This window comes from Macaca mulatta, chromosome 10, assembly GCF_049350105.2.
Source record: "Macaca mulatta isolate MMU2019108-1 chromosome 10, T2T-MMU8v2.0, whole genome shotgun sequence".
Lineage (NCBI taxonomy): Eukaryota > Metazoa > Chordata > Mammalia > Primates > Cercopithecidae > Macaca > Macaca mulatta.
Window position 1 is genome coordinate 25,061,566 of NC_133415.1, and position 24,620 is coordinate 25,086,185.

The 24,620-nt window shown below is 45.3% G+C and overlaps 3 protein-coding genes across 15 annotated transcripts in view; 2 read left to right on the forward strand and 1 right to left on the reverse strand.

Moving 5' to 3' along the window:
• The window catches only part of TFIP11 (tuftelin interacting protein 11), a 20,176-nt gene extending 15,860 nt beyond the window's left edge, over positions 1-4,316 (forward strand). For 4 of the 5 annotated variants that reach the window (XM_077948691.1, XM_015149952.3, XM_015149951.3 and 1 more), the window contains 4 exons: positions 103-346; positions 1,285-1,427; positions 1,917-2,082; positions 3,876-4,316. In XM_077948691.1, the coding sequence (XP_077804817.1) occupies positions 103-346; positions 1,285-1,427; positions 1,917-2,082; positions 3,876-4,231 (909 nt within the window). In that variant the 3' untranslated portion in view covers positions 4,232-4,316. 5 annotated transcript variants of the gene reach the window in all.
• SRRD (SRR1 domain containing) overlaps positions 1-13,011 on the reverse strand; it is a 19,062-nt gene extending 6,051 nt beyond the window's left edge. The window contains exons 1-7 of one of the 3 annotated variants that reach the window (XM_015149968.3): positions 12,821-13,011; positions 10,866-10,906; positions 8,626-8,885; positions 8,426-8,524; positions 6,695-6,849; positions 5,178-5,223; positions 3,631-4,783 (exon numbers count right to left, since the gene is read on the reverse strand). In XM_015149968.3, the coding sequence (XP_015005454.3) occupies positions 4,574-4,783; positions 5,178-5,223; positions 6,695-6,849; positions 8,426-8,524; positions 8,626-8,885; positions 10,866-10,906; positions 12,821-12,987 (978 nt within the window). In that variant the 5' untranslated portion in view covers positions 12,988-13,011 and the 3' untranslated portion in view covers positions 3,631-4,573. Of the gene's footprint in view, positions 1-3,630; positions 4,880-5,177; positions 5,224-6,694; positions 6,850-8,425; positions 8,525-8,625; positions 8,886-10,865; positions 10,907-12,820 lie in introns of those variants that run through there. The other 2 variants (XM_077950287.1, XM_077950286.1) reach the window with 2 other exon arrangements.
• Positions 13,012-13,084: 73 nt separating this feature from the next.
• The window catches only part of HPS4 (HPS4 biogenesis of lysosomal organelles complex 3 subunit 2), a 32,207-nt gene continuing 20,671 nt past the window's right edge, over positions 13,085-24,620 (forward strand). For 4 of the 7 annotated variants that reach the window (XM_015149965.3, XM_015149967.3, XM_028827904.2 and 1 more), the window contains exons 1-5: positions 13,085-13,204; positions 14,619-15,138; positions 17,449-17,539; positions 19,674-19,817; positions 24,507-24,614. In XM_015149965.3, coding sequence (XP_015005451.3) covers positions 15,098-15,138; positions 17,449-17,539; positions 19,674-19,817; positions 24,507-24,614 — 384 coding nt within the window. In that variant the 5' untranslated portion in view covers positions 13,085-13,204; positions 14,619-15,097. The remainder of the gene's footprint in view (positions 13,205-14,618; positions 15,139-17,448; positions 17,540-19,673; positions 19,818-24,506; positions 24,615-24,620) is intronic. The other 3 variants (XM_015149966.3, XM_028827905.2, XM_077950264.1) reach the window with 1 other exon arrangement.

The following is a 24,620-nucleotide window of genomic DNA, read 5'->3' on the forward strand; positions in this document are numbered from 1 at the left end:
CCTCCTCCAGGGGCAGCTCTTGCCTTTAACCACACGGGTGTTATGTGACTGCCCAATAGGCGACATGAACTGTTTCTTCTGTTTCTTCTCCCCACATTGCAGGTGGAAAACTGGAACCCGCTCACAGACACTGTTCCCATCCACTCTTGGATCCACCCATGGTTGCCCCTTATGCAGGCACGGCTGGAGCCGCTCTATTCCCCCATCCGTAGCAAGCTGTCCAGTGCCCTGCAGAAGTGGCACCCCAGTGACTCCTCTGCCAAGCTTATCCTCCAGCCCTGGAAGGATGTCTTCACTCCTGGCTCCTGGGAAGCATTCATGGTCAAAAACATAGTGCCCAAGCTGGGTAAGGATATGGGGAAAATGCAGTCCAGGCCCAGCAGCTTTGGTGCCCTGGTTTCTGTGGTCAGTGGTGATTTAAAGCATAGCCTTTGTATTCATGAAAGTGCTTAGTACACAATATTCCTTGCTGTTCAGAGGCTGAACATAAATGTAACTTGGGTCCTTTCCGCTGTTTGTTTACAACAGCGACTAATAGTTGACAGTAACAACATCGGACTCTGTGCCTTGTGGTTTTCCTGATTGGCTTTGGCTTCTGGTAACAGGACAGCCATTGGAGTTCTGAAATTTTTGTGGTATTTTATTCTAAATTATTAGGGAGTTATTTCTGGTTTAGCAAAAAAAACACACATATATATATATAATTTTTTTTAAGAATTGCTATGTCAGGAGCTTAAATTTGACCTTTAAAGCAGATTAAAGCCTGAGCAACATGGTTAAACCCCGTCTCTACCAAAAATACAAAAACTAGCCAGGTGTGGTGGCATGTGCCTGTGGTCCCAGCTACTAGGGAGGATGGCTTGAACCTGGGAGGCAGAGGTTGCAGTGAGCTGAGATCTGCCATTGCACTCCAGCCTGGGCAACGGTGAGACCCTGTCTCAAAAAAAAAAAAAAAAAAAAAACCGCCAGGAGCCGTGACTCATGCCTGTAATCCCAGCACTTTGGGAGGCTGAGGTGGCAGATCACCTGAGATCAGGAGTTTGAGACCAGCCTGGGCAACATGGCAAAACCCTGTCTCTAATAAAAACACAAAAATTAGCCGGCCGCGGTGGTGCACACCTGTACTCCCAGCTACTTAGGAGGCTGAGGCACAAGAGTCACTTGAACCCAGGAGGTGGAGGTTGTTGTGACCTGAGAGGAAAACGGACATTATCTTTGCTCTTTGTGCTTCTGTGGCTTTGCCAGTACTAAAGCTGTGCCTTATAGACCGGGTTTCTCTTCCAGGGATGTGTCTTGGTGAGCTAGTCATTAACCCCCACCAGCAGCACATGGATGCATTCTATTGGGTGATCGACTGGGAAGGGATGATCTCTGTCTCTAGTCTGGTGGGACTTCTTGAAAAGCACTTCTTCCCCAAGTGGCTTCAGGTACACTGTTTTGCTTGGCTTTCTGGGGGAGGGAACTGAGTGGGGATTAAGTTAATTTTCTGCCGAGGCCTGACTGTAGGTACAATTCCATAATAAAAATGAATTACATGGTAGGGTAGGAATGAGTTAGGTCATCTTAATAGTGGCCACCATTTATTGGACATTTGCTACGTATCAGAAGCTGTTCCAAGCACTTTATTTGCTTTATCTCAGCTCCTCGCAGCAACCCTATGGGGTAGGGGCTATGGTATCCCTGTCGTGTAGACATGGAAGCGGAGCTCAGAGAGTTTACATGCAAGGGCACTTTAGCTACCAGGCTGACTCCAAAATCCATATTCGTAAGTCCTAGACTGTTTAGCTACTATAAATCCCTGTAAAGTGGTGTCACTAGCCTGCAGGACCAGGATCAAAACAAAACAAATGGCCCCTTCGGAAATCTTGCCTTCATTTGTTGCCACCATGGATGCAAGTAATTTTTCTTTTTGGCAGGTGCTGTGCTCTTGGCTCAGTAACAGCCCAAATTATGAGGAGATCACCAAGTGGTACCTGGGTTGGAAGTCTATGTTCTCAGACCAAGTGCTGGCACATCCATCTGTCAAGGACAAATTTAACGAGGCACTTGATATCATGAACCGGGCGGTGTCCTCCAATGTTGGTAAGTGAGGATTCCCATTTTGGATGTCCTGGCCCTGAGTTTCAGATTTTACACATGTAAATGACACAGAATCAGAGTTTTCTGGTTCCTGTAGGCAGCCTAAACCTTAGGTCGCACTTTTGCCCATAGCAACAGACTCTCACCCTGCTGATTGGGGTACATGGTCAGCTGGCACCCACTGCCCAGGTCTACCATGACTGAGAGGGGCATCTTCCCTAAGGAGACTGACTTAAGCTGGATTCAGATGTCAGTCTAACCCCAGGCCCCGCCCTCTTAACCACTGTGCTGTGTGGCCTTTTAAGGCTCATTCAGCCCTGAACCCGCTGCCCAGGTCACACATCTTACAGTGTGGAGTTGGGTACACGGTCTTACACTTGGTGATTGCTCAGCCTTCATCAGCCCCATTTGACCTGTTAAACAGTAAGATCTACTTCATAGGCTAAAAGGGGGATTGAGTTCATGCTTGTTTGCAGCCTTCAATAGGTGGTGTCTGTGTTGTCAAAAACCGGCAGTTCACTCTTCATGTACTATATCTATTCCCAAGTTCTAGGCAAGTCATTCTGCCTAGATCATAAGTAAATGAAAGTATGTTTATGTTTCTACATTTGGGAGCCTATTTCAACCAGTCGTGTGCTCCAGTGTTGCTCATTAGCCGATTCACAGCATTGAAATGGGATCATCTAGTCTGTTTCACAGATAAGCCCAGTGAGGCTAAGAGCCTGTTCAAGGTCACATAGTTAAAGGGTGGCAGTTAGAACTAGAATTTCTATTTCCTGAGTCTTTAATTCTTGTTATTTAATAGTTAGCCTAGGCCAGGCGCCGTGGCTCATGCCTCTAATCCCAACACTATGGCAGGCCGAGGCGGGTCAATCACGAGGTCAGGAGTTTGAGACCAGCCTGAACAACATGGTGAAACCCCATCTGTACTAAAAATGCAGAAATTAGCCGGGCGTGGTGGCACATGCCTGTAACACCAGCTACTCAGGAGGCTGAGGCAGAAGAATCACTTGAACCTGGGAGGCGGAGGTTGTAGTGAGTGGTGGAGATCACAAGCACTGCATTCCAGCCTAGGCGACAAGAGAGAGACTCGGTCTCAAAAAAAAAAAAAAAAAAAAAGAAAAGAAAAGAAAAAAAGAAAAAATAGCCTATTCTGTGAAAACAGAGATTAAGTAATAAGGCAAATATACTTCTCTGCTTCCGTAATTATCAAGTTCTTTCTAAAAACTCTTCCTTAGCTACCCCTGGCCTCATGTTTCCAAAACTCTTCCCTGTATATACCCCTCAGTGAGCACTTAGCATTTATGGTCTTGTATTATCCTTAAACACCAATTTCAGCTCCTCAAATATACGTGAACTCCTTTCAGGATGTGGGGCCTGTGTGGGTAGGTTAAAAATAAAGCCAGTGTGGGCCTATATTTTCAAGGTACTAAAAGCTGCCTCTTTGGTGGTATGAAGTGGAAACTCTACAGGGCAAGGTGGAAACAGGAGAGTGGCTGAGGACTCTGCTGTTTCCAGCTCTGAAAGAAGAAATCCCTTGCAGATACTTCATTTTTAAATGTTGAATATTTAATAATCTCTTTGGTTACTAGATACTAGCCAGAAACCTTCTGAACAGTTTTTATGTGATACTGGCCAGTTGTCTAAACTTCCTCCAAAGTTGTATCTTTGAGGCAGAACTGCCCTTCAGTGAGTCACAAACACTCTGGCACACCCAGACCTGGGCCAAGTCAGCGTCAACTTCCATACACCTGGAAACACCTCTCCTCACTGCCCTGTCCTCCTGTATCTCTCAGGTGCCTACATGCAGCCAGGCGCGCGGGAGAACATTGCCTATCTCACCCACACGGAGCGGAGGAAGGACTTCCAGTACGAGGCCATGCAGGAGAGGCGGGAGGCTGAGAACATGGCCCAGAGGGGCATTGGCGTGGCCGCCAGCTCTGTGCCCATGAACTTTAAGGACCTCATTGAGACCAAGGCTGAGGAGCACAACATTGTCTTCATGCCCGTCATTGGGAAGCGACACGAAGGGAAGCAGCTCTACACCTTTGGCCGCATTGTGATCTACATCGACCGGGGAGTGGTCTTTGTCCAGGGCGAGAAGACATGGGTGCCCACCTCACTGCAGAGCCTGATCGACATGGCCAAGTGAACTGTGGCAGGCCCAGAGCCAGCCAGAGACTTGCCCCTGAGAGGGATGTGTTGTGAATAAACGGTATTTTAGATCACCTTCAAAAGCGTAACTTCTTTACTCGGGAGCTACTCCACATTGGGCCAGGTCACGAGGGAAGCATGTAAAGCGGGACAATGCCACTTAGCAGTGCAGGAATCTTTATACCAAGTCCTCATGGGGGGTATTGTCCTCAAAACAAGACAGCCAAGTTGATGTTCTTTCCTGGCAAAGGAGTTCTCTGTAGTTCCTCCATGGCAGCCTTCCCTTTAGTCTCCGGTGGCAGCTTCTACCTCAGCCAACACTGAGTACCTCACAGTGAGTTCAGTCAGTAGTGGAAGGATCTTCTGTCTTGTTCCTGATGATTTCAAGGTCCTCACAGTCCTGATAATCTGGTTCTTCCTGAAACTCCCAAATATCTGTGGAGAGCTGTTCTAGCTTTTGCATGGGGAACCAGTGGACAGAGGTGTCATTAAATATGTCCATGTATTGTGAAGTCTGAGGAAACTCAAGCTCCTCCAGTCCTTTTAAAATCTGAGCAGAAAAATTCAAGTGTGAAAACTTTAGCTAGTCACAGTAATCCCCACTCTTCTGGGAGAAATTTCCATTTTACTTGTCATCCCCACTTTCCTTTTTAAAAAAATAACAAATAGGATATTTCAGTTTAAATGCTTTTGCACAATGAATTGGGCACCCCAAGGACAGTGGGTATCATGGACTGTGATACTGAGAATAAAAATAAAGGAAATAAGGAAAAAACTAAGAGATGCATTAAAGAGTCATAGCTTTCTGGAACACAGACCCATGGAGAGAGCTGACAGTACACTAGCGCCACTTAGCCCCTGAGTTTCCTCCTACGCCTGTAAAGATAGAATTCTTCACAGTTTCACACCCTTTTCCATCCCAGCCCCTTTATTCAGATAGATACCTTTGCAATGTAGGGATAATTTTTCTGCAGAATCCTTGCCAACAGCCTAGAAATTTAAAAAAAAAAAAAAAAAAAAAAAAAAAAAACATGATTAGGAGGTATGAGGATAGTTTCATTCAACTTAAGACACAGAAGGGCAAGACGATTGAAGTATAGGAAGAATTCAGGAAAAAACTCGAGATGTGGAGTAAACCAGTTAAATAGTTGAAAATGCGGGCCAGGCGCGGGTAATCCCAGCACTTCGGGAGACTGAGGCGGGGTGGATCATTTGGGGTCAGGAGTTCAAGACCAGCCTGGTCAACATGGTAAAACCCCAACTCTACTAAAAATATAAAAATTAGCCGGGTGTCCTGGTGCACATCTGTAATCCCAGCTACTCATTAGGCTGAGGCAGGAGAATCGCTTGAACCCAGGAGACCGAGGTTGCAGTGAGCTGAGATCACACCACTGTACTCCAGCCTGGGGGACAGAGTAAGACTCCATCTCAAAAGAAAAAAAAAAAAAAAGCAAATACTCCAGTAATTGTGCCCATTTCATCAAGAGAAATGACTGAGCAGACTCCTAAGGACTGTGAAACAGAATGAGGATGTGGAGCTGTAGGCAGAGGAATCAAATAGCTTTTCCCTGTTTTCAAAACCATTTCTGTGTATCACAATGGAAGGGAGGAATTCGTGGCAAAAAGACTCCTTAACTTGCTTCATAGCTTGAATCAGGGTTTTGTTTTTTGTTTTTTGTTTTTTTTTGAGACGGAGTCTCGCTCTGTCGCCCAGGCTGGAGCGCAGTGGCCGGATCTCAGCTCACTGCAAGCTCCGCCTCCCGGGTTCACGCCATTCTCCTGCCTCAGCCTCCTGAGTAGCTGGGACCACAGGCACCCGCCACCTCGCCCGGCTAGTTTTTTTTTTTTTTTTTTTTTTTTTGTATTTTTTAGTAGAGATGAGGTTTCACCGTGTTAGCCAGGATGGTCTCGATCTCCTGACCTCGTGATCCACCCGTCCCGGCCTCCCAAAGTGCTGGGATTACAGGCGTGAGCCATCGCGCCCGGCCGAATCAGGGTTTTTTTTTTTTGGCGGAGTCTCGCTCTGTGGCCCAGGCTGGAGTGCAGTGGCCGGATCTCAGCTCACTGCAAGCTCCGCCTCCCGGGTTCACGCCATTCTCCTGCCTCAGCCTCCCGAGTAGCTGGGACTACAGGCGCCCGCTACCTCGCCCTGCTAGATTTTTTTTTGTATTTTTTTTAGTAGAGAAGGGGTTTCACTGTGTTAGCCAGGATGGTCTCGATCTCCTGACCTCGTGATCCGCCCGTCTCGGCCTCCCAAAGTGCTGGGATTACAGGCTTGAGCCACCGCGCCCGGCCCGAATCAGGGTTTGACATCTCCTGTATTTAAGCCTTCATCCCGTTCCCTATGGAAAAGCATTTCCCCAGTATGGAATCATCAAGGAAACGTTTTCTGTGTATAGGTCAATCTGAGGTATGGGCTTCACCTCAGGGCCTGACAGAATCTCAGCATTCTCAGACTTACCTCTCCTCAAGTCCTTTGAAACTGTTCCCAACGATGACCATCTTAGAAAGGGCATCTACTGACCAATTACTCCATAAAAGATTGTTGTACAAGGCCGTCCCACAATGGAGCATGTAAAAGATGGTAGGTTCCCCGCGAATACTCCGTTTCCCTTCCTGGGGATACGATATTCACAGGTGTCAACATGCTCACAACCTATTATTTACAGTAAGGTGAGGGAGAGGTAAGGATGGGGTTAATCATGAGACAAACTAAAGGATCAAATGGAAAAAAGCTCATTTTGTGGAACAGTTAAACTCCAATATGAAATCTATACAGTTACAGAACTAGAGTCAGGAAATCATGATGTCCCGAAAGAACTCACGTTTACTTAACAAATGTGTGTCTCATGAACACAAAGTCTCATGAACACTAACAGAGGGGCTTCCTGGGTCTATGACGGCAAGGACAGGAGGGATAGTGATGTTACTTACCCCATGTATTTCCCCCATGTTCGGTAATCCACACTTCCCGTGTCACTTCCTGCAGATCTATATAACTAAGTCCTCTTCCAATGTCCCTGAGGCACAATCACCCCTCCTGAGAACCACTACTCTACGGCCAAATTCTAGCAGGGAACATAAGGGCCTTTGACCCTTGCCCACCTCTGGCCTGCCTCTCCTCTTCTTGCAGCTTCGCTTGTGTTAATAACAAACTGGCAGTGGTTTCCTGAACAGCCAGCACTGCACAGCTACCTGCAATCCTGGTTCTGTCCCACTAGCAAACTCCTGGTAGACCTTCAAAGCCCAGCTCAGACCCAGGAATCCTTCCTCCATCCCTCCAAACACCTCTCTTGTCTCAGCTCCTAGTACAAGGTTCTGCCTCACTATTTCACTCCTCATTCACTTGTTTACAGGTCACTTGCCCTGATGTGACCACGGGCTCCCTGAACACTGGGACTGGCTCCCATTTTTTTTGGTATCCCCAAAGCTTCCTGCCTAGCACAGAGCAGGCACCCAGAAAGATGATCTGAACTGACTGACAGTGTTTTAGGACCTTGCCAATATCAGGGAATGACTCTTCTCTCAACTGAGCCAAATTTTCACATAAGCAATAAGATGGCAGTTTCAGGACACACACAGGAATCAAATGATTCTAATCCCCAAGACAATGTAAAACCGAAATCGGAAGGATTTGCTCATACTGGCTTTGGCCCTGTGCTTGAGAGATGCATTTCTTTATTCCACAGGTCTCAGAAATGTCAAATCCCAGCTATATTGGGGCGTGCAAATGTGAGCAGAGAATTAATCCACAACTCACAGCCAGGTGCTATGGGTTTGACTGGGTTATAGCATCAAAGAGGAATGCTGCAACCCCTTTTATTACCTCCCTGGGACAGGGTAAAATCCAACCAGAAAGACGTCGCTTGAGGCACCTAGATTTTTATTTTTCAATAGCAACAGCAAATACCAAGTTAGCATAATTTCCAGACAAATAATTCTCACAAAAGTGGTTCAGACCTAACGTGTTCTGGTTCATGCCATCTGTGTAATTTTTTTCTGATGGGCACAACACAAGCCAAAATTTAGGTAACTGATTGGCTGGTTACATCGTTCAGGCACTACAAAAGTGAGCAGGCAGTAAGAGAGGAATGGCTGCCACTGCAAAGAATGCTGGTGTTCACAGGCAGAGCCTGGGGTGAGTCTGGTCAGGATTTTTATACTCCTGTCTGCTCCCCTTTAAACCACTTACCTCATTCTCACTGAGAACAGTCACACCAAGGGTGTTCAGTACTTCAATTTCAAGTTGGCTAAACAGAGGGTCATATACCCAACAGTGACTTCTGGGAATCTAGAAGGGAAGAATGAGTTGTTTACTTCAACCCAAACATCTGTGTGCACCCATGTATAAGACCAGAGGAGGAGGAGATGAAAATGAATCCAAAAATGTACCTGGCACTTTTCCAACAAAAGCAGCAAAAACGTTAGCTGGTTTCTAGCTATGATGCAGGTGGCAAAGTTCCCAATGCCGTAACACACACACTTCAAATGGCACGTTCCTGTGACCAGGGTCTCTCTTGGGATAGAATCAGGGGCCACATCTGACTCATCTGGCAATGAGTCAAGATGCAGGTTTCCAAAGATGTCAGAAAGAGACCCCACAGGGGCCTTCAGCTGTTCCAGATGTTTTGTGAGACATCTATTGATGGTTTCTGAAAGAGCAGGCCCCCAAATGCAGTTAGAGGGCATGCTCTGACCCTGTGAACCAAATCATCCGCAAAAGAAGTTCACAGATTTGGGGAGAAAGAGATCAGGGCAGTAAAAGGTTTCAATTCTTCAGAGAGAGAAGCTGCCGGTCTCATTCCCAAACATGCCTGGACATATAGTCACAGTCACCAACTGACAGGCTGTCCTGGCCCCTGGACTCCCATGGTCCAAAACCAAAGAGCATGTTGCAAGCAGAAATTGGGTTTCACTCAAGGGCAGTTTCCATCTAAAACTATAATGTGAACTCATTCTAATTTAACAAGAGGCTCCTAGTAAATGTAGACTATGCTCTGAAATGCGTACTTTTAAAGTTGTAACAGACCAGGTGCGATGGCTCATGCCTGTAATCCTACCACTTTGGGAGGCCGAGGTGGGTGGATCACCTGACGTCAGGAATTGAAAGAGCAGCCCGGCCAACGTGGTAAAACCCCGTCTCTACTAAAAATACAAAAAATTAGTCGGGCGTACTGGCGCATGCCTGTAGTCCCAGCTACTTGGGAGGCTGAGGCAGAAGAATCGCTTGAACCAGGGAGGTGGAGATTGCAGTGAGCCAAGATCACACGGCTGCATTCCAGCCTGGGCAACAGAGGAAGACTCCATCTCAAAAAAATAAAGTTATACTCTGTTTAAGTCTTCTCATGTAGAGGTAGGTTCTCTTGTCTCTCCTTTTATTGTACTGGTACTGAATTTAGCAAAACAAAAAAAAGCCATGCATTCCAACAATAAGATACCAATTTTTCACTTAAGAAACCAGCAAAGGGTCGGGCATAGTGGCTCACACCTATAATCCCAGCACCTTGGGAGGCCGAGGTGGGCAGATCACTTGAGATCAGGAGTTCAAGACCAGTCTGGCCAATATGGTGAAACCCCATCTCTACAAAAATATAAAAATTAGCCAGGGGTAGTGGCGCACACCTGTAGTCCCAGTTACTCAGGAGGCTGAGGCAGTAGGATTGTCTGAACCCAGGAGGTGGAGATTGCAGTGAGCTGAGATCACACTCCTGCTCTCCAGCCTGGGTGACACAGTGAGACTCTGTCTCAAAAGAAAAAAAAAAAAGCAAGCAAGCAAGCAGCAAAGATATCTTTAAATAAGACCCCAGGCCAGGAAAAACGGGCTCTTCAGGTCAGTTTTGATAAAAGAATTGGTGAAAACTTTTTGGATAACCTGACAATAGATATCAAGTTGGTCACCATCTTTCATTTAATTCCACTTCTGGGAATATATCCTAAGAAGATCACCCTAAGTTTGGTAAAAGCTGTATGCATAAAATCGCTCATTGCAAAATTATGTATAATAACTTAAAAAGGCTGGTTGTGGTGGCTCATGCCTATAATCCCAGTGCTTTGGGAAGCTATAGGTGGGAGGATCACTTGAGCTCAGGAGTTAGAGGCTGCAGTGAACTATGATTGCACCATTGTAGTCCAGTCTGGGTGAAGAGTAAGACCCTGTCCTAAAATAATAACTGAAAACCAAAGGAAGAAAACTCAATGTCCCACAATAAAAATGTTATCTATGGTATGTCCACTCCATGCATAAATATTATGTGGCCACCCACACACTATGTTTAGGAAGAGATTATCACTGCATGAGGAAAAGGCTACATTGTAATATCACGGAAAAGGAACAGGATAAATATAAATTTCAGCAATAATAATGACAATATTTATTGCCTTGTATACAGCAGGCAAGCATTTAACTAAACAGCTTCAATTCCCAAAACTACAGGATATACACATTATCCCCATTTCACAGATAAAGAAACTGAGGGTCAGAATTAAGTGCCAAAAGACACACAGATAGAAGCGGCAGGGTGGGGGGATTTAGAACCCAGCAAGTTATCCCTCTGTGAAGCAAAATGTCCTCAAATGAGGACAGATCCTCTTTTCTGCCCCATAATCCCTACCCTTGGCCAGGTCATACCCACCTAGTGCTGAACTCCAGAAATCAGAGATAAACAGGTCCTTCCTGTTGAGAAAAAAAAATGGCACAGTCATGTCCCATCCATTTCAGGGCTGCCCCAACAGTAACTTTCCTGATCATGACCTGAATGCATAGAGAATGAGGTGCCCTGCAATGCAGGGCCCACCCTTACCAAGTGATAAGAGGGGAATATATGTTGAATATGTCCAGAGCCAGAGCACATACTGCTGGGGCTCAGAGACTGCAGGAGAGAGGATGCTGGAGGAGGTCCCTGATTCCCAGAGAGAGGTCTGGGTTTATTCTCGCTCTACAACAGAGCTTAGTATAGAATTGCAGCTCCATAAATGGTTGTTAAATGCTCAGAATTAGCCTTTCTGAGCTTTAGTTTCCTCATCTCTAAAATGGGGATAAAAATCATTCCCGCCACAGAGGAGTTTAGAAGCATAAAATGGGTTAACATTCTTAGCACAGTGTCTGACACACAGCAGGTGCTCAACAAATGGTATTTGTTATTATAAATAGTTCTAAGGGGAAAGTAAAGAGACAAAACCAAGTGTCTGGGCTTTCTTTATTCAAGTCAACTGGTTTTACAGACCCAGAGCAAAACAAAGTCAACAGTGAATTAAAATGAACTGGATTTGAACTGACAAGCCACAGCCAGAGACAGTGATTATGGGTTCAGAAAGGGGTACAGAGAATTGGAAGTCGGCCCTGAGGCCGCTGCACGTTTCTCACAGAGGGTAAAGGAGAGAGTTCTGACGTATGCAGGAATGTTTTATGAACTGGTAAATGCGTACATAGATAAACGCGTAAAATGCTGGCCCAATCTCAGAGCGATGGTGATTGCACCACACCTAGGTGTTGGGAGAAGCAGGGAGCTCCTGGGGAATACTGAAGCAGTTGAGGAAATCGTGACGATGTCAAGGGATATGAAAAATGCCTTGAGTTCTCCAAGCCCCCAGCCACATTCACTCTTACTGGCACCCTCTGAGAGCTTAAAAAGAATCGCAGGTGCTTTTTATTCAGGCTGAGCCAAATGGTCAACAACTTTCTCTTCGGAGGTAAACTCTGGGACATTGCTGCCTCTTGACCCTAATTCTAGTGGAGAGGAGCACACAAAATTAATCTAATATCTGCCCTTGTGATGGCCCTTCAGATGCTGAAGTGCTAACTAAAGCTGTTATGTATTGAGCCTAAAAAGAACTGCAAATAAAGGTAATAATACCAAATAACATTAATAGGTAACATTTGTGGAGTGCTTCCTCTGCATTAGGCACTCTCTGTGTACTTTCTAAGGTATGGAGCAAGGTATGTGAGAATCTGAGCTGGGATAAGCAACCAGCATAATGGAGAGCTGGAAGCACTGGTTTTTGTCACAAAGACCTGGGTTTGAAATCTGGTTCCACACATTTTCTTTGTCTGAGAATCACTGAGCTACCAGGGTCCTAGCGTGCCTGCAATGTTTAACATAAAGTGTGCAGAATGATTAAGCTAGTGTCAGGCACATAGCAGTTGCCTGATGATAGCAATCACGTGTTCGTGTTGCTTCCCTTATGTTGCCACCACCAGTAATACCAACATCGGCATAATATTAATAGCAAACATTGGCACAGTGCTTATCACGTGCCAGAAAATGGTTTCCGTTTACTAATTCATTGAACCCTCAAAACAAACCTACGTATGTACTATTTTCATCCCCATCTCACAGATGAGAAAACTGAGGCACAGAGATTACAAATTGTCCAAGGTCACGCAACTGTAACCGTAATAACAGGGAAGGCAACCTTTAACTGAGCGCTTACTATAATCCAGATCTTTAATGAGCTCGTTACCTACGTTAAATCTTCACAATAACTCCTTAAAGGGTGTGGCTTATATCGCCATTCTACAGATGGGGAGACTGTGGCTCAGAATTGTCCACGGGCGCAAAGATTCCATCAGGGCCCACCCCGCACTCACTCAGCCTCCCAGATGCGACGAAGCACGACTCCGCTGTCAGACTCGAACTCCGCCTTGGGACTCCGGGGCGCCGCCTCCCTCCGCCGCGGCCGTCGAGCCGCCGAGCGCCTCTTCCGCGGAGCCGCGGCCTGCCAGGATTCCAGCGCGGTAGCTGTGGCCGCAGCCATTGGTCCCTGACGTCAGCGGCGCGCGGCTCACTCGGCACGTCATCACCGCGCGCCGGCTCGCCAGGAGCAGGAGGAGGCGGTAGGCGGGGCGGCGCATGACCTAAGGCCTCTCTGCCGCGCGCGCAGGTACGGGGCCGGAGTTGCAGGTGTCCAACTGCCGCCCACATTTCTGTTCCAGAGTCCCGAACCCCGAGCACTGGGATGCCTGGCTACTCCGGTGGGTGGGCGGCACTCGGAGGCGCGGGGATACAGAGGGGCGGGCCCCCAGTCTAGAGCGTGACCTGACCCCGCCTGATCTTTAGGCCTTCGCCCACCATTTCCCAGTCCCCTGGAGGTGGGGCCAGACGCCGCACAGCCCCCGTGCTGTTACCCGTCGCTGCCTGCGCCCCGGGTGCTGTGGCCAGCAGCTTCCTGGCCCTTCTCCAGCCATTAGCGTCCGTTTTCCAGCCCTGCTGCTCCACTGAGGCCCCTTCCCACAGCACTATCACCAGCCCCTCCCCCAGGTTGTTACTATCACTTCCCAGGCTACCAGAGCCTTTTATGCTTACATTCCGACGTCTGTCCCTACGCCAGGGCCATTAGTGGTCTCTTCTGGACCTTTCAGAGATAAGAGAGGACCTCGGTAGTGGAGGGCCGTCCTCTGGAAAGAAGGGATGGGGAGTTTTAGGCTGCTGTCTTGGTTCCAGGAACAGAGATACCCCTTCCACAGGCACCCAAATATGCTCCATAGAGTACAAAGAGTATAGTCCTATGGAGGCCCAATCCAAAATATCTAGAGATGAGAAGAGAGAGAGATTTTACAGGCCGTCAAATATTCAAGACTTTAACAGACTGTATTTGTGTACCCATAGATTGCAGAATGGTGAGCAAGCATTTGAGACCATGTTGCTAGGGCATTAAGCTTAGATAAAGTGACAGTAGGAATGAGACAGTAGTTTTGAAGTGACCAAGAGGTTGTCACGTGGAAGAATTAGACCTTGTTTTGTGTTTTCCTGCGGAGTGTTATCCAGGGTAGCGAGTGGGAGGCAGGTGTAAAATATAGAACACTGATTTCAGTTTGTTGGAAGGAGAAATGTAACGTAGAGAACCACGTATTTCGGGAGGATGTAAAGCAGAGACAGCCAAGTTAATTTTTGGAAAAGAGTGCAGGAGAGTAGAGTAAATGATGCCAGGGTTCCTTCCGACTCTGAAATTCCATGATACACTGAGCTGTCTTTCTCTCGTGGAAGTTTGAAAGCCATTTGATAAAGTTCTCTTCATTTTTTAGAAACTTGCCCCGCTCTGGAATTCTGCATGTTCAGTTTACTTTTGGACTGTCAAGATGATAGTTCCTTAATTTGGGTTCCATTATTAGCACAGCAACTGGTTTATTTGTATAGCTGTCCACACCTGGAGCATTTTCACCCTATCCTTTGATTTTATCTTCTGTGAAGCTTGTGGTGTGTTTCCCTTAACTGTTCAAGAGACTAAAGCCCTTACTCTGAAGTCTCTGCAGCCCTGCCTCTTTGATTTTGAAGTATCATTGTCACCCTTACAGAAAGCTCTTTTGCTATATACCATTCGTTAAATCCTGCTAGGTCACATGCTCTCTCACGAGTTTCTGAAATATCTATTCCTTGTGTTTATTTCAGAGCCAAGGCACTGATGTTTGAACTGGAAACTTCAAAACTTTTAATAGAATCTTCACGATGGGTTTGAGCTGGACAAGCTAGAAATTTCTTTAGAACCCCAGCTCTAGCATGCATCTCCCACGTTTGGCTTTCCTAGAGAGGAGCTTGAAGTGATGGTTCTGTAGACAGCCACAGTGACACTCAGGAAACCAGATGAATGAATTTGACTTTTCTGCTAGGACTCTCTTTGTTATAGTTTCTCCCTGAGTTGTAAGAGGCATAGAAATATACAAGAAACTGAAGAACCTGCGAGGAAGGGAAGTGGTACTTTCCATGCTGAGTGAAAACTAACCAAGTGGCAGTGGTGACTGAAAACACTGAAACCTGCCACATCCAGATTCGCTGGATTGGGAGATAAAGGAAAGGTAACAGCTGGGGAGAAAGAACTGATACTGGAAAAGAAAACCTAAATGAAGAGGATGAGGATGACTGCAAAGTAGATGGCCGCCTCCACCTCCACAGAGACCAAGTCAGCCTCGTGGTGAGTAGCAGGGCCTGCCATGGCATAGCTTTCGCTGGGCTGTTAGATAGATTTTTGGGGTTAACATAACAAAATACCACTTTCCTCAGAGCAGCTGAATCAAGCACATGAGCCATTTCTCTCCGAAGCTAACGTGTTCTAACCTTGCAAGCCTCTTCCAGTGTTTGAATGAGTCTGGCATTGCTGGGAGATTGTAGAAAAGATAAGCCACAGCCTGATCGTGCAGCCAGCTTTGATGATAATGTGGGTATTGTAGTCTTTAATTTGCAGAGATGAGGTATGGTTGCAGTTGAGAATTACACCGTGTGGAAAGGTTTGGCCAGATTGGGTATTGAAGGGTATTACTCAATGTCTGTCTGAAACCCAGTTCCCTTCTCAACCCTAAATGCGTTAATCCTTTCCCATAATTAAGTTTAGCAAACATCAGTTGTGGAGGAGATGAAGGTGAAAAGCAGGTTTAACTAGAATTAGTAGGATTTAGTGACTGATTATTTATGTGGAAGTCAAAAAGATGGTGCAGTTCAAGATGACACTCAAGTTTTCTTTTGTGTGCCCACACAAGCAGGGATGCTTTCACCCAGAGAACGTGGGGACAGGGGAGGATGGGGTGCACATGGAGTTTCTGAGTTGGCTTTGAAACTTTTTTGAGGCCTTTTGATCTGAGCTTACTCTGCAGCCAATTGTACATCCAGCCCTAGGTATTGGGAAAGTGGACAGTGCCAGAGACCAACTTGGTGCTTTATTTATTTATTTATTTTTGAGACAGAGTCTTGCTCTGTCGTCCAGGCCAGAGTGCAGTGGCATGATCTCAGGTCACTGTAGCCTCAAACCCCAGGCTCAAGTGATCCTCCTACCTCAGTGTACCAAATAACTGGGACCACAGGCTCACTCCACCATGCCTGGCTAATTTTGTCTATTTTTTGTGGAGATGGGGTTTCACCGTGTTGTCCAGGCTAATCTTGAACTCCTGAGCTCAAGCAATCCTCCTGCCTAGGCCTCTCAAAGTGCTGGGATTATAGGTGTGAGCCACTGTGCCCAGCCAAGTTGGTGCTTTTTCATCAGGAAGGCAAGGTGGGAGCCATGGAGGGAGGCCTCAGAGAGGGCATAGATCCAGGGGAGAAGAGAGCAGATGACAGATTGGTCCCATTGCTTCTTTATGTTACAGTCTCATAAATGTGTTCTCAGAAACTTAGAAATAAAACAGGTCCAGCCAGGCGCGGTGGCTCACACGTGTAATTCCAGCACTCTGAGAGGCCAAGGCAGGATTGTTTGAGTCCAGGAATTTGAGACCAGCCTGGGCAATATAGTGAGAGTCATTTCTACAAAAATTTTTTTTAAAAGTAGCTGAGCATAGTGGCACACTCCTGTAGTCCCAGCTACTTGGGAGGCTGAGGCGGTAGGATGGCTTGAGTCTGGGAGGTCGAGCACTGAACCACAATCGCACCACTGCACTCCAGCTTACAGGGCTACAAAGTGAGACCCTGTAAAAACAAAACAAAATTGAGGCCCAGCCTTTGAAGTGTTTGTTTTATGGTCTTAAAGAGGTAATCAGATAATAACATTAAGTAATATACTGCAGTGTAGTCTGTAAGAGTCTTTGAGGAAGAACAGAGGGTCATGGAAATTCAGAAGAAAGAGATTATCTCTGGGCCGAGGGAATCAGGAGACGGTTAATGAGGAAGTGTGCTTGAGTGATACTTGGTGAGGTTTGGCATGGTAGAGAGGAGTTCACAGTTTCTCTGTAAATTCACAGGCCCCGTTTTCTCCCTGTTACGGACTTATGGACTCACTATCCTGCATTGAAACTGCGTATTTGCTCAGCAACCACCAAACTCACTGTGGGCCCTCAGTCGGTGTTTAAGTGAATGCATGAATTCCTGGTAGAAGGGCTGTTTCTGGAAATCTTTATGCTCAGCACTTACGAGGAGTGCATCTAATACATCCCTAACTTATTTTGTTATCAGAGCCTTAAAAGACAGTGTATCAGACCATGTGGTTGTATAGTTAAGGTTCAGTGTTTCAAATAAGAGCAGTCATTGTGGGCGCCTCATTTTTTTTCTAGCTGCTTATGTCTTCTCTGGCAGATGGTCTAACGGCTGGATAGAGGCATATTTTTAGTTTGAATTTCCTGCGCTTACAGAACGTTTTTATCTAATTTGTAGCTACTGGGGTTCTTTCTTCTCTGGGGCCACCTGAAGGCTTTCAAACACAGTAATGAGCCCTCCTCAGGCTGGGAAATAGGAAGCTATGTTTTAAATGCCGTGATCACTGGATGAAAGGAAACATGGCTCCATTCTGTTCTCTTGCCAGGTGGAATTATTTTTTTCTTTATGATGGTTCCAAGGTAAAGGAAGAAGGCGACCCAACAAGAGCTGGCATTTGTTATTTTTATCCTTCCCAGGTAAGCCACACAGCATTTTATTGTTCAGTGGGGATCCCAGTGCCTCCAAGTGATAACTTTTCAAAAGTATAGGGTTTACATTAGGACAGTTTGGCTAATCCAGATAATGACATTTCTACTGTCTTATTCTTAGTTGTACTATTTCTTGTTGTTCTGGTCTTAAAATTTCCAGGCAGCTCAGCACTTTCATTGTCTTTAGCTTTCTATTTCCATCATGATTTTTGTCTGCCTCCCTCTACCCCCAATTTTTTGATCAGCTCAGTTTTTAAAAGTTAGTATTCAGCTGGGCACGGTGGCATATATCTGCAATCCCAGCTCTTTGGGAGGCTGAGGTGGGTGGATCACCTGAGGTCAGGAGTTCGAGACCAGCCTGGCCAGCATGGTGAAACTCTGTCTCTACTAAAAATCCAAAAATTAGCCGGGCGTGGTGGTGTGCTCCTGTAATCCCAACCACTTGGGAGGCTGAGGCACGAGAATCACTTGAATCCGGGAGGCGGAGGTTGGAGTGAGCAGAGACTGCACCATTGTACTCCAGCCTGGGCAACAAGAGTGAAACTCCATCTCAAAAAAAAAAAAAAGTTTGTATTCAAACATATACAAAAACAGAGAGGCAAGTATCATGAACCCTCATGTGCCATTAGTAACTTCAACAATTATCAATACTTTGCCTTTTTTTTTTTTTTTTTTTTTTTTAAGACGAGTCTCACTCTGTTGCCCAGGCTGGAGTGCAGTGGCACGATCTCAGCTCACTGCAAGCTCTACATCCCGGGTTCACAGCATTCTCCTGCCTCAGCCTTCTGAGTAGCTGGGACTATAGGCGCCTGCCACCACGCCCGGCTAATTTTTGAATTTTTAGTAGAGACGGGATTTCACCATGTTAACCAGGATGGTCTCAGTCTCCTGACCTCGTGATCCACCCGCTTCAGCCTCCCAAAGTGCTGGGATTAAAGGCTTGAGCCACCGCGCTCGGCAATACTTTGCCCATTTTATATGACCTATCTTAACCTCCTCTTCTCTCTCTCTCTTTTTTTTTTCCTGGAGCAAATTCTAGGTGTTGCATCATCTCACCAGTATCAAGCAACATCTCTAACTAAAAAGGACATTATTTTAAACATTACCATACCTAACAAAAGTTACAGTAATTAGCAACAGTAATTCCTTCATATTACCTGATACCCAGACTATATTCAGATTTTGCCTAATATATTGTCTTGGATGTTACTTACTCTGCTCCTCCTTCCTTCCATCCACGTATCCTTCCATCCTTCCATCTCTTTCTCTTTTTCCTAATAAGGATCCAAACAGCATCCACATATTCTATTTGGTTATTTTGTATTTTAAGTCCTTTTAATAACAGTCCTCACCCAGCCACTCATCTTTTCTCCCCTCCTCCATGCCATTGAATTATTGAAGAAACCAGGTCATACGTGTAGTAGAGTGTTAGAATGTCCCACACTCTAGATTTGGCTGCTTTGTTTCTCATGGTGGTGTCATTTAATGTCTCCTATCCACTGTATTTCCTTTACATTAGTAGTAAGATCTAGAGCCTTGGTTAGGTTCAAGCTCAGTTTTCTAGGTAAGAATTCTTCATGGGTGCTGTGTACATTTCCTGTGCATCCCATACTGTCTGGCTGTCCTGTGCTTTGGTTAAGACTAAGGTTGATTAGGAGATTCTGTATTTTCCCTCCTGTGACCGTGCTCTGACATAGATAGTTGGGGTTAATCTGGGTCACTCTGGCCACTCTGTGTAGGGGATTTGAGTAGGAGTGAAAGGCTCATGCTTCTGCTAAGCATATGCCTATAATCCTAGCAACAGAGATGCAGTTCTGTGCAGTCATCTCATGTGTTCCTGCTGGGTGTTCTCTTAGGGTTCAGTCATCTCAGGCAGGGGTTGGCAAACTTTGTAAAGGGCCAGACAGTAAATATTTTAGGCTTTGCAAGGCACGTAAGGTCTCAATCACATATTCTTCTTTGTTGTAACCTTTAAAAAGTTTAAGAACCATTCTTAGCTTACAGGCCATGGGAAAACAGGCAACAGACTGGATTTGGCTTGCAGACTTCAGTATGCTGTAAGAAATGATGCAAGAGTTCAAGAATTTCAGCTTCCTATCTGGAATGTGCTCCTTTCCCACAGACCCTGCTTGACCAACAGGAGTTGCTTTGTGGACAGATTGCTGGAGTCATCCGCTGTGTTTCTGACATTTCTGACTCTCCTCCTACTCTTGTTCGTCTGAGAAAACTGAAGTTTGCCATAAAAGTTGATGGAGATTACCTTTGGGTAAGTTGAATAGACAGAATCAGTGCAGAAGTGTTGCAATGATAAGTTTAGGAAGTTATGCTGTTTCTGAGTCTTGAATTTAGAATTATCCCCCCAACCACCGCATCCATGTACCGTGTTTAGTAATCACCCTCACTTCCTGTGGTACTCTCTGCATCTGCCCATTATTGTTGAGTGCTCTCCAAAACATTTCTAACATATCCTGCAATGCACGTGGCTGGTTTCTCCTTCCTTTCAAAGACTTAGGCCAACTTGTGGAAATTCTGTTTACTCTGTGTTGTAAATTGAGTTTTTATCGTCATCTTTTCTTCTCCATACTCTCTACACTTACTGGGTAAGTGACCCAGAAAAAACACTGATAGATATGTGTTAGGTTTCAGAGAACCCATTTAAAAAAATAAAAGAGAGTATTGCTTGAGTCCAGGAGTTCAGTATCAGCCTGAGCAACATAGTAAGACCCCACTTTACCAAAAAAATTTAAAAATTAACAAGGTGTGATGGCTCATGCCTGTGGTCTTAGCTACTCAGGAGGCTGTGGAGAGGATTGCTTGAGCTTAGGAGTTTCAGGCTGCAGTGAGCCATGATTGCCATGCACTCTAGCCTAGGCAACAGAGTGAGACCCTGTCTTAAAAAAAATAAATAAATAAAAATCATTCCTTTACATTCTAATAGTAGCATATAATCTAAAGTGCTGTTTCTCATGGCTACATTTATTTTAAGGTTTCCTCAGGTAAAGGGATGCTTAAGTGTGGGATGCTGTATTCAACTTTGTAGGTATTATTTCCAACATTTTGTTATGAAAATTTTTTAACATACTGAACAGTTGAATTTTACAGTGAATACTCATATACCTCCTTAATTCTACAATTAGCGTTTTATTATAGTTGTTTTATTACCTATCTATTCATTCCTTAACCCTCCCATTAATTCAAATTATTTTTATTTTATATTGTTGAGACAGGGTCTCAATCTTGTCCAGGCTGGAGTGCTGAGGTGCAACCTTGGTTTACTGCAGCCTCCGCCTCCCAGACTCAAATGATCCTCCCACCTCAGCCTCCTGAGTTGCTAGGACCACAGGCATGCACCACCATGCCCAGCTAATTTTTTTATTTTTTATTTTTTATTTTTTTATTATTATTATTTTTTGAGATGGAGTCTCGCTCTGTCACCCAGGCTGGAGTGCAGTGGCCGGATCTCAACTCACTGCAAGCTCCGCCTCCCGGGTTTACGCCATTCTCCTGCCTCAGCCTCCCAAGTAGCGCCCGCCACCTTGCCCGGCTAGTTTTTTGTATTTTTTAGTAGAGACGGGGTTTCACCGTGTTAGCCAGGATGGTCTCGAACTCCTGACCTCGTGATCCATCCGTTTCGGCCTCCCAAAGTGCTGGGATTACAGGCTTGAGCCACTGCGCCCGGCCGCCCGGCTAATTTTTTAAATTTTTTCTGGAGGCAGGGTTTCACCATGTTGCCCAGGCTGGTCTTGAACTCCTGAGCTCAAGGAATCCTCCCACCTTAGCCTCCCAGAGTGCTGGAATTACAGGCGCAAGACACTGTAACCCAGCCCCAAATTATTTTGTTACAATTTTCTAAGTAAGTTGCACACATTAGTGTACTGTCCACACAGATACTCTATCATGCATATCATCAACTAAAATATAGTGTTTGGGGCCGAGCGCTATGGCTCATGCCTGTAATCCCAGCACTTTGGGAGGCTGAGGCGGGCGGATCACCTGAGGTCAGGAGTTCAAGACCAACCTGACCAACGTGGAGAAACCCTGTCTCTACTAAAAATACAAAATTAGCCAGGCATGGTGGCACATGCCTGTAATCCCAGCTACTCGGGAGGCTGAGGCAGGAGACTCGCTTGAACCTGGGAGGCAGAGGTTGCAGTGAGCCATGATTGCACCACTGCACTCCAGCCTGGGCAACAAGAGTGAAACTCCATTTCAAAAAAAAAAAAAATTAATGTTTGTTTGTGGTTACATGCTTTACAGGCTTTAATGTCTTGCCGCTTAACATTTGTGAAATTCGTTCATGTTGTTGCATCTGTCGGTGTTCATTCCATTTTATTAAACAGTATTCTGTTGTCTGAATAAATCACAATCTAGTCTTCTTTTGATGGACATCTGAACTGTGTCCTGTTGGGGACATTAAGGATAAGGCTTCTAGGAGCATTCCTATACAAGTATTTTGGTGAACACATGTTTTCATCTCTCCTGGGTGAATATCCAGTCCTGGAATTGCTGGGTCATAGAGTAGGTGTATGTTGGATTTTATAGGAAACTGTTAGACCTTTTCCTTTAGTGGTTGTACCATTTTACATTCCTACCAACAGTGTATGAGAATTCCAGTTACTCCACATCCTCGTCAGCATTGAGATTGACAGTCTGTTCATCTTAGCCATTCCGCTGGATGTGCAGTGGTATGTTATTGTGGTTTTAATCTTCACTTCCCTAATGACTAATGATACTGAGGCCTTTTCATGTGCTTAATGACCACTTGAATTTGTGAAGTGTCCAAAGCCCTGCCCATTTTTTAAATTAGGTTTTATTTTTTTAATTGTAGTTCTTTTTATATCCTAGATACCAGTTCTTTGTCGGATACATCTTTTTAAAATAATTTCTCGGCCGGGCGCGGTGGCTCAAGCCTGTAATCCCAGCACTTTGGGAGGCCGAGACGGGCGGATCACGAGGTCAGGAGTTCGAGACCATCCTGGCTAACACGGTGAAACCCCGTCTCTACTAAAAAATACAAAAAACTAGCCGGGCGAGGTGGTGGGCGCCTGTAGTCCCGGCTACTCGGGAGGCTGAGGCAGGAGAATGGCGTAAAAACCCGGGAGGCGGAGCTTGCAGTGAGTTGAGATCCGGCCACTGCACTCCACCCTGGGCGACATAGCGAGACTCCGTCTCAAAAAAAAAAAAAATAATAATAATAATAATAATTTCTCCCAGTTTGTGGCATGCCTGTTAATTTTCTTGATGTCTTTTGATGAGCAGAAATTTTGCATTTTAATGAAGTCTAACTTACCAATTTTATCTTTTTATGGTTATTGCTTTCTGTGTCCTGCCTGAAAAAACCACTGCCTACTCCATTGGAGGAGATAGTCTCCCTTTTTTATTTTTGTAAGAATTTTATGGTTTTAGCTTTTAAATTTAGATCTGTAATCCACTTTGGGTTAATATTTGTGAATGGTGTGAGTAGAGGTCAAGGATCTTTTTTTTTTTTTTCCACCTGGATAACCAGTTCTTCCAGCATCATTGTTGAAAACATTTTCCTTTCCCTGTTGGATTTCCCTTTGGTTCCTTTACCAGAGATCAGATGACCATTTAAGTGTGGGTCTATTTCTGGACTCTCTTTGGCTTTTCCACAGATCTGTTTGAAGGTTATGTGTGAGTACCACACTGTCTTGACTTCTATAGCTTTATAGTAAGTCTCGAAACCAGATAGTATAAGTCCTCCAACCTTCTTATTTTCTCAAGATAGCTTTGGATATTTCAGGTTCTTTGTGTTTTCATTGTACAATCAGTTTGTCGGTTTCTGAAGAAAAGCTGGTGGGATTATGATTGGAATTGCATTCAGTCTGTTTATCAATTGTAAGAATTGAACACTTCTTACATGCCAGACTGTTGTAAGGTCTTGGATTACATCTGGGAACAAAGCAAAGATCCTTGTGCTACTGTAGCTTACATTCAGAGGAAATTTTTGTTTATTTGTTTTCTGTCAGGGTTTATTAGTTTAAATATCTGATGATTCCCTTAGGACAGATTCCTAGAGGTAGAATTATTACATCAAGTAATAGGAACTTTTTCAGACTCTTTAAACGTATGACCAGATTACTTTCTAACTCAGCAAGCACTTTTTTTTTTTTTTTTTTTTTGAGACGGAGCCTTGCTCTGTTGCCAGGCTGTGCAGTGGCGCCATCTCAGCTCACTGCAACCTCTGCCTCCCAGGTTCAAGCGATTCTTCTGCCTCAGCCTCCCGAGTAGCTGGGACTACAGGCGCACACCACCACGCCCAGTATTTTTAGTAGAGACGGGGTTTCACCATGTTGGCCAGGATAGTCTAGATCTCTTGACCTTGTGATCCACCTGCCTCAACCTCCCAAAGTACTGGGATTACAGGCATGAGCCACCGCACCCGGCCAAGTATTTATCTCCTGTAGAACTAACCACTACACTCAGCATTTTGGAGATCTAGAGCTGGGAAGATTGCAGCCAGTTCTTGCTCTTAAAGCACTCCATCCAGCTGGAGAGACATGATGGCCATTCAAGAAGGAGTTTGAGTCCTGTCCATTGTTTGTAATGGAATCCAGATTAAACATCCACTGTCCAAATAACAGTCCTAACAATGCAAGGGTCAGAAGAAAGGTCAGCGTTATTGGCTCGAGTTAATAGAACAGACCTCATGGAGATACTGAAATATGTGGTGGGCACTGAAGGTTATGAGTAAGTTCTGGGGAAATGAACAATAAGGAAGAGGACATTTGAGATTGCGCAACAAGAATTGAGGTACAGAACTTATTTGTCTGTGGAGATTAACTTGGCCAGAATGGAGGATGTGGACTCAGGCATAATAGAAGATCAATTTCAATGGGCCAGTGAAGTCAGGTAATTGAGAGCCCTGGATGCCAGGATTCTGGGCTTGGACTCAAAGAGAAGGAAAATGCTTGTCTTCTGGTTTCTCTCTTTACAGGTGCTGGGCTGTGCTGTGGAGCTCCCTGATGTCAGCTGCAAGAGGTTTCTGGATCAGCTAATTGGATTCTTTAATTTTTACAATGGACCTGTTTCGCTAGCTTATGAGGTACGA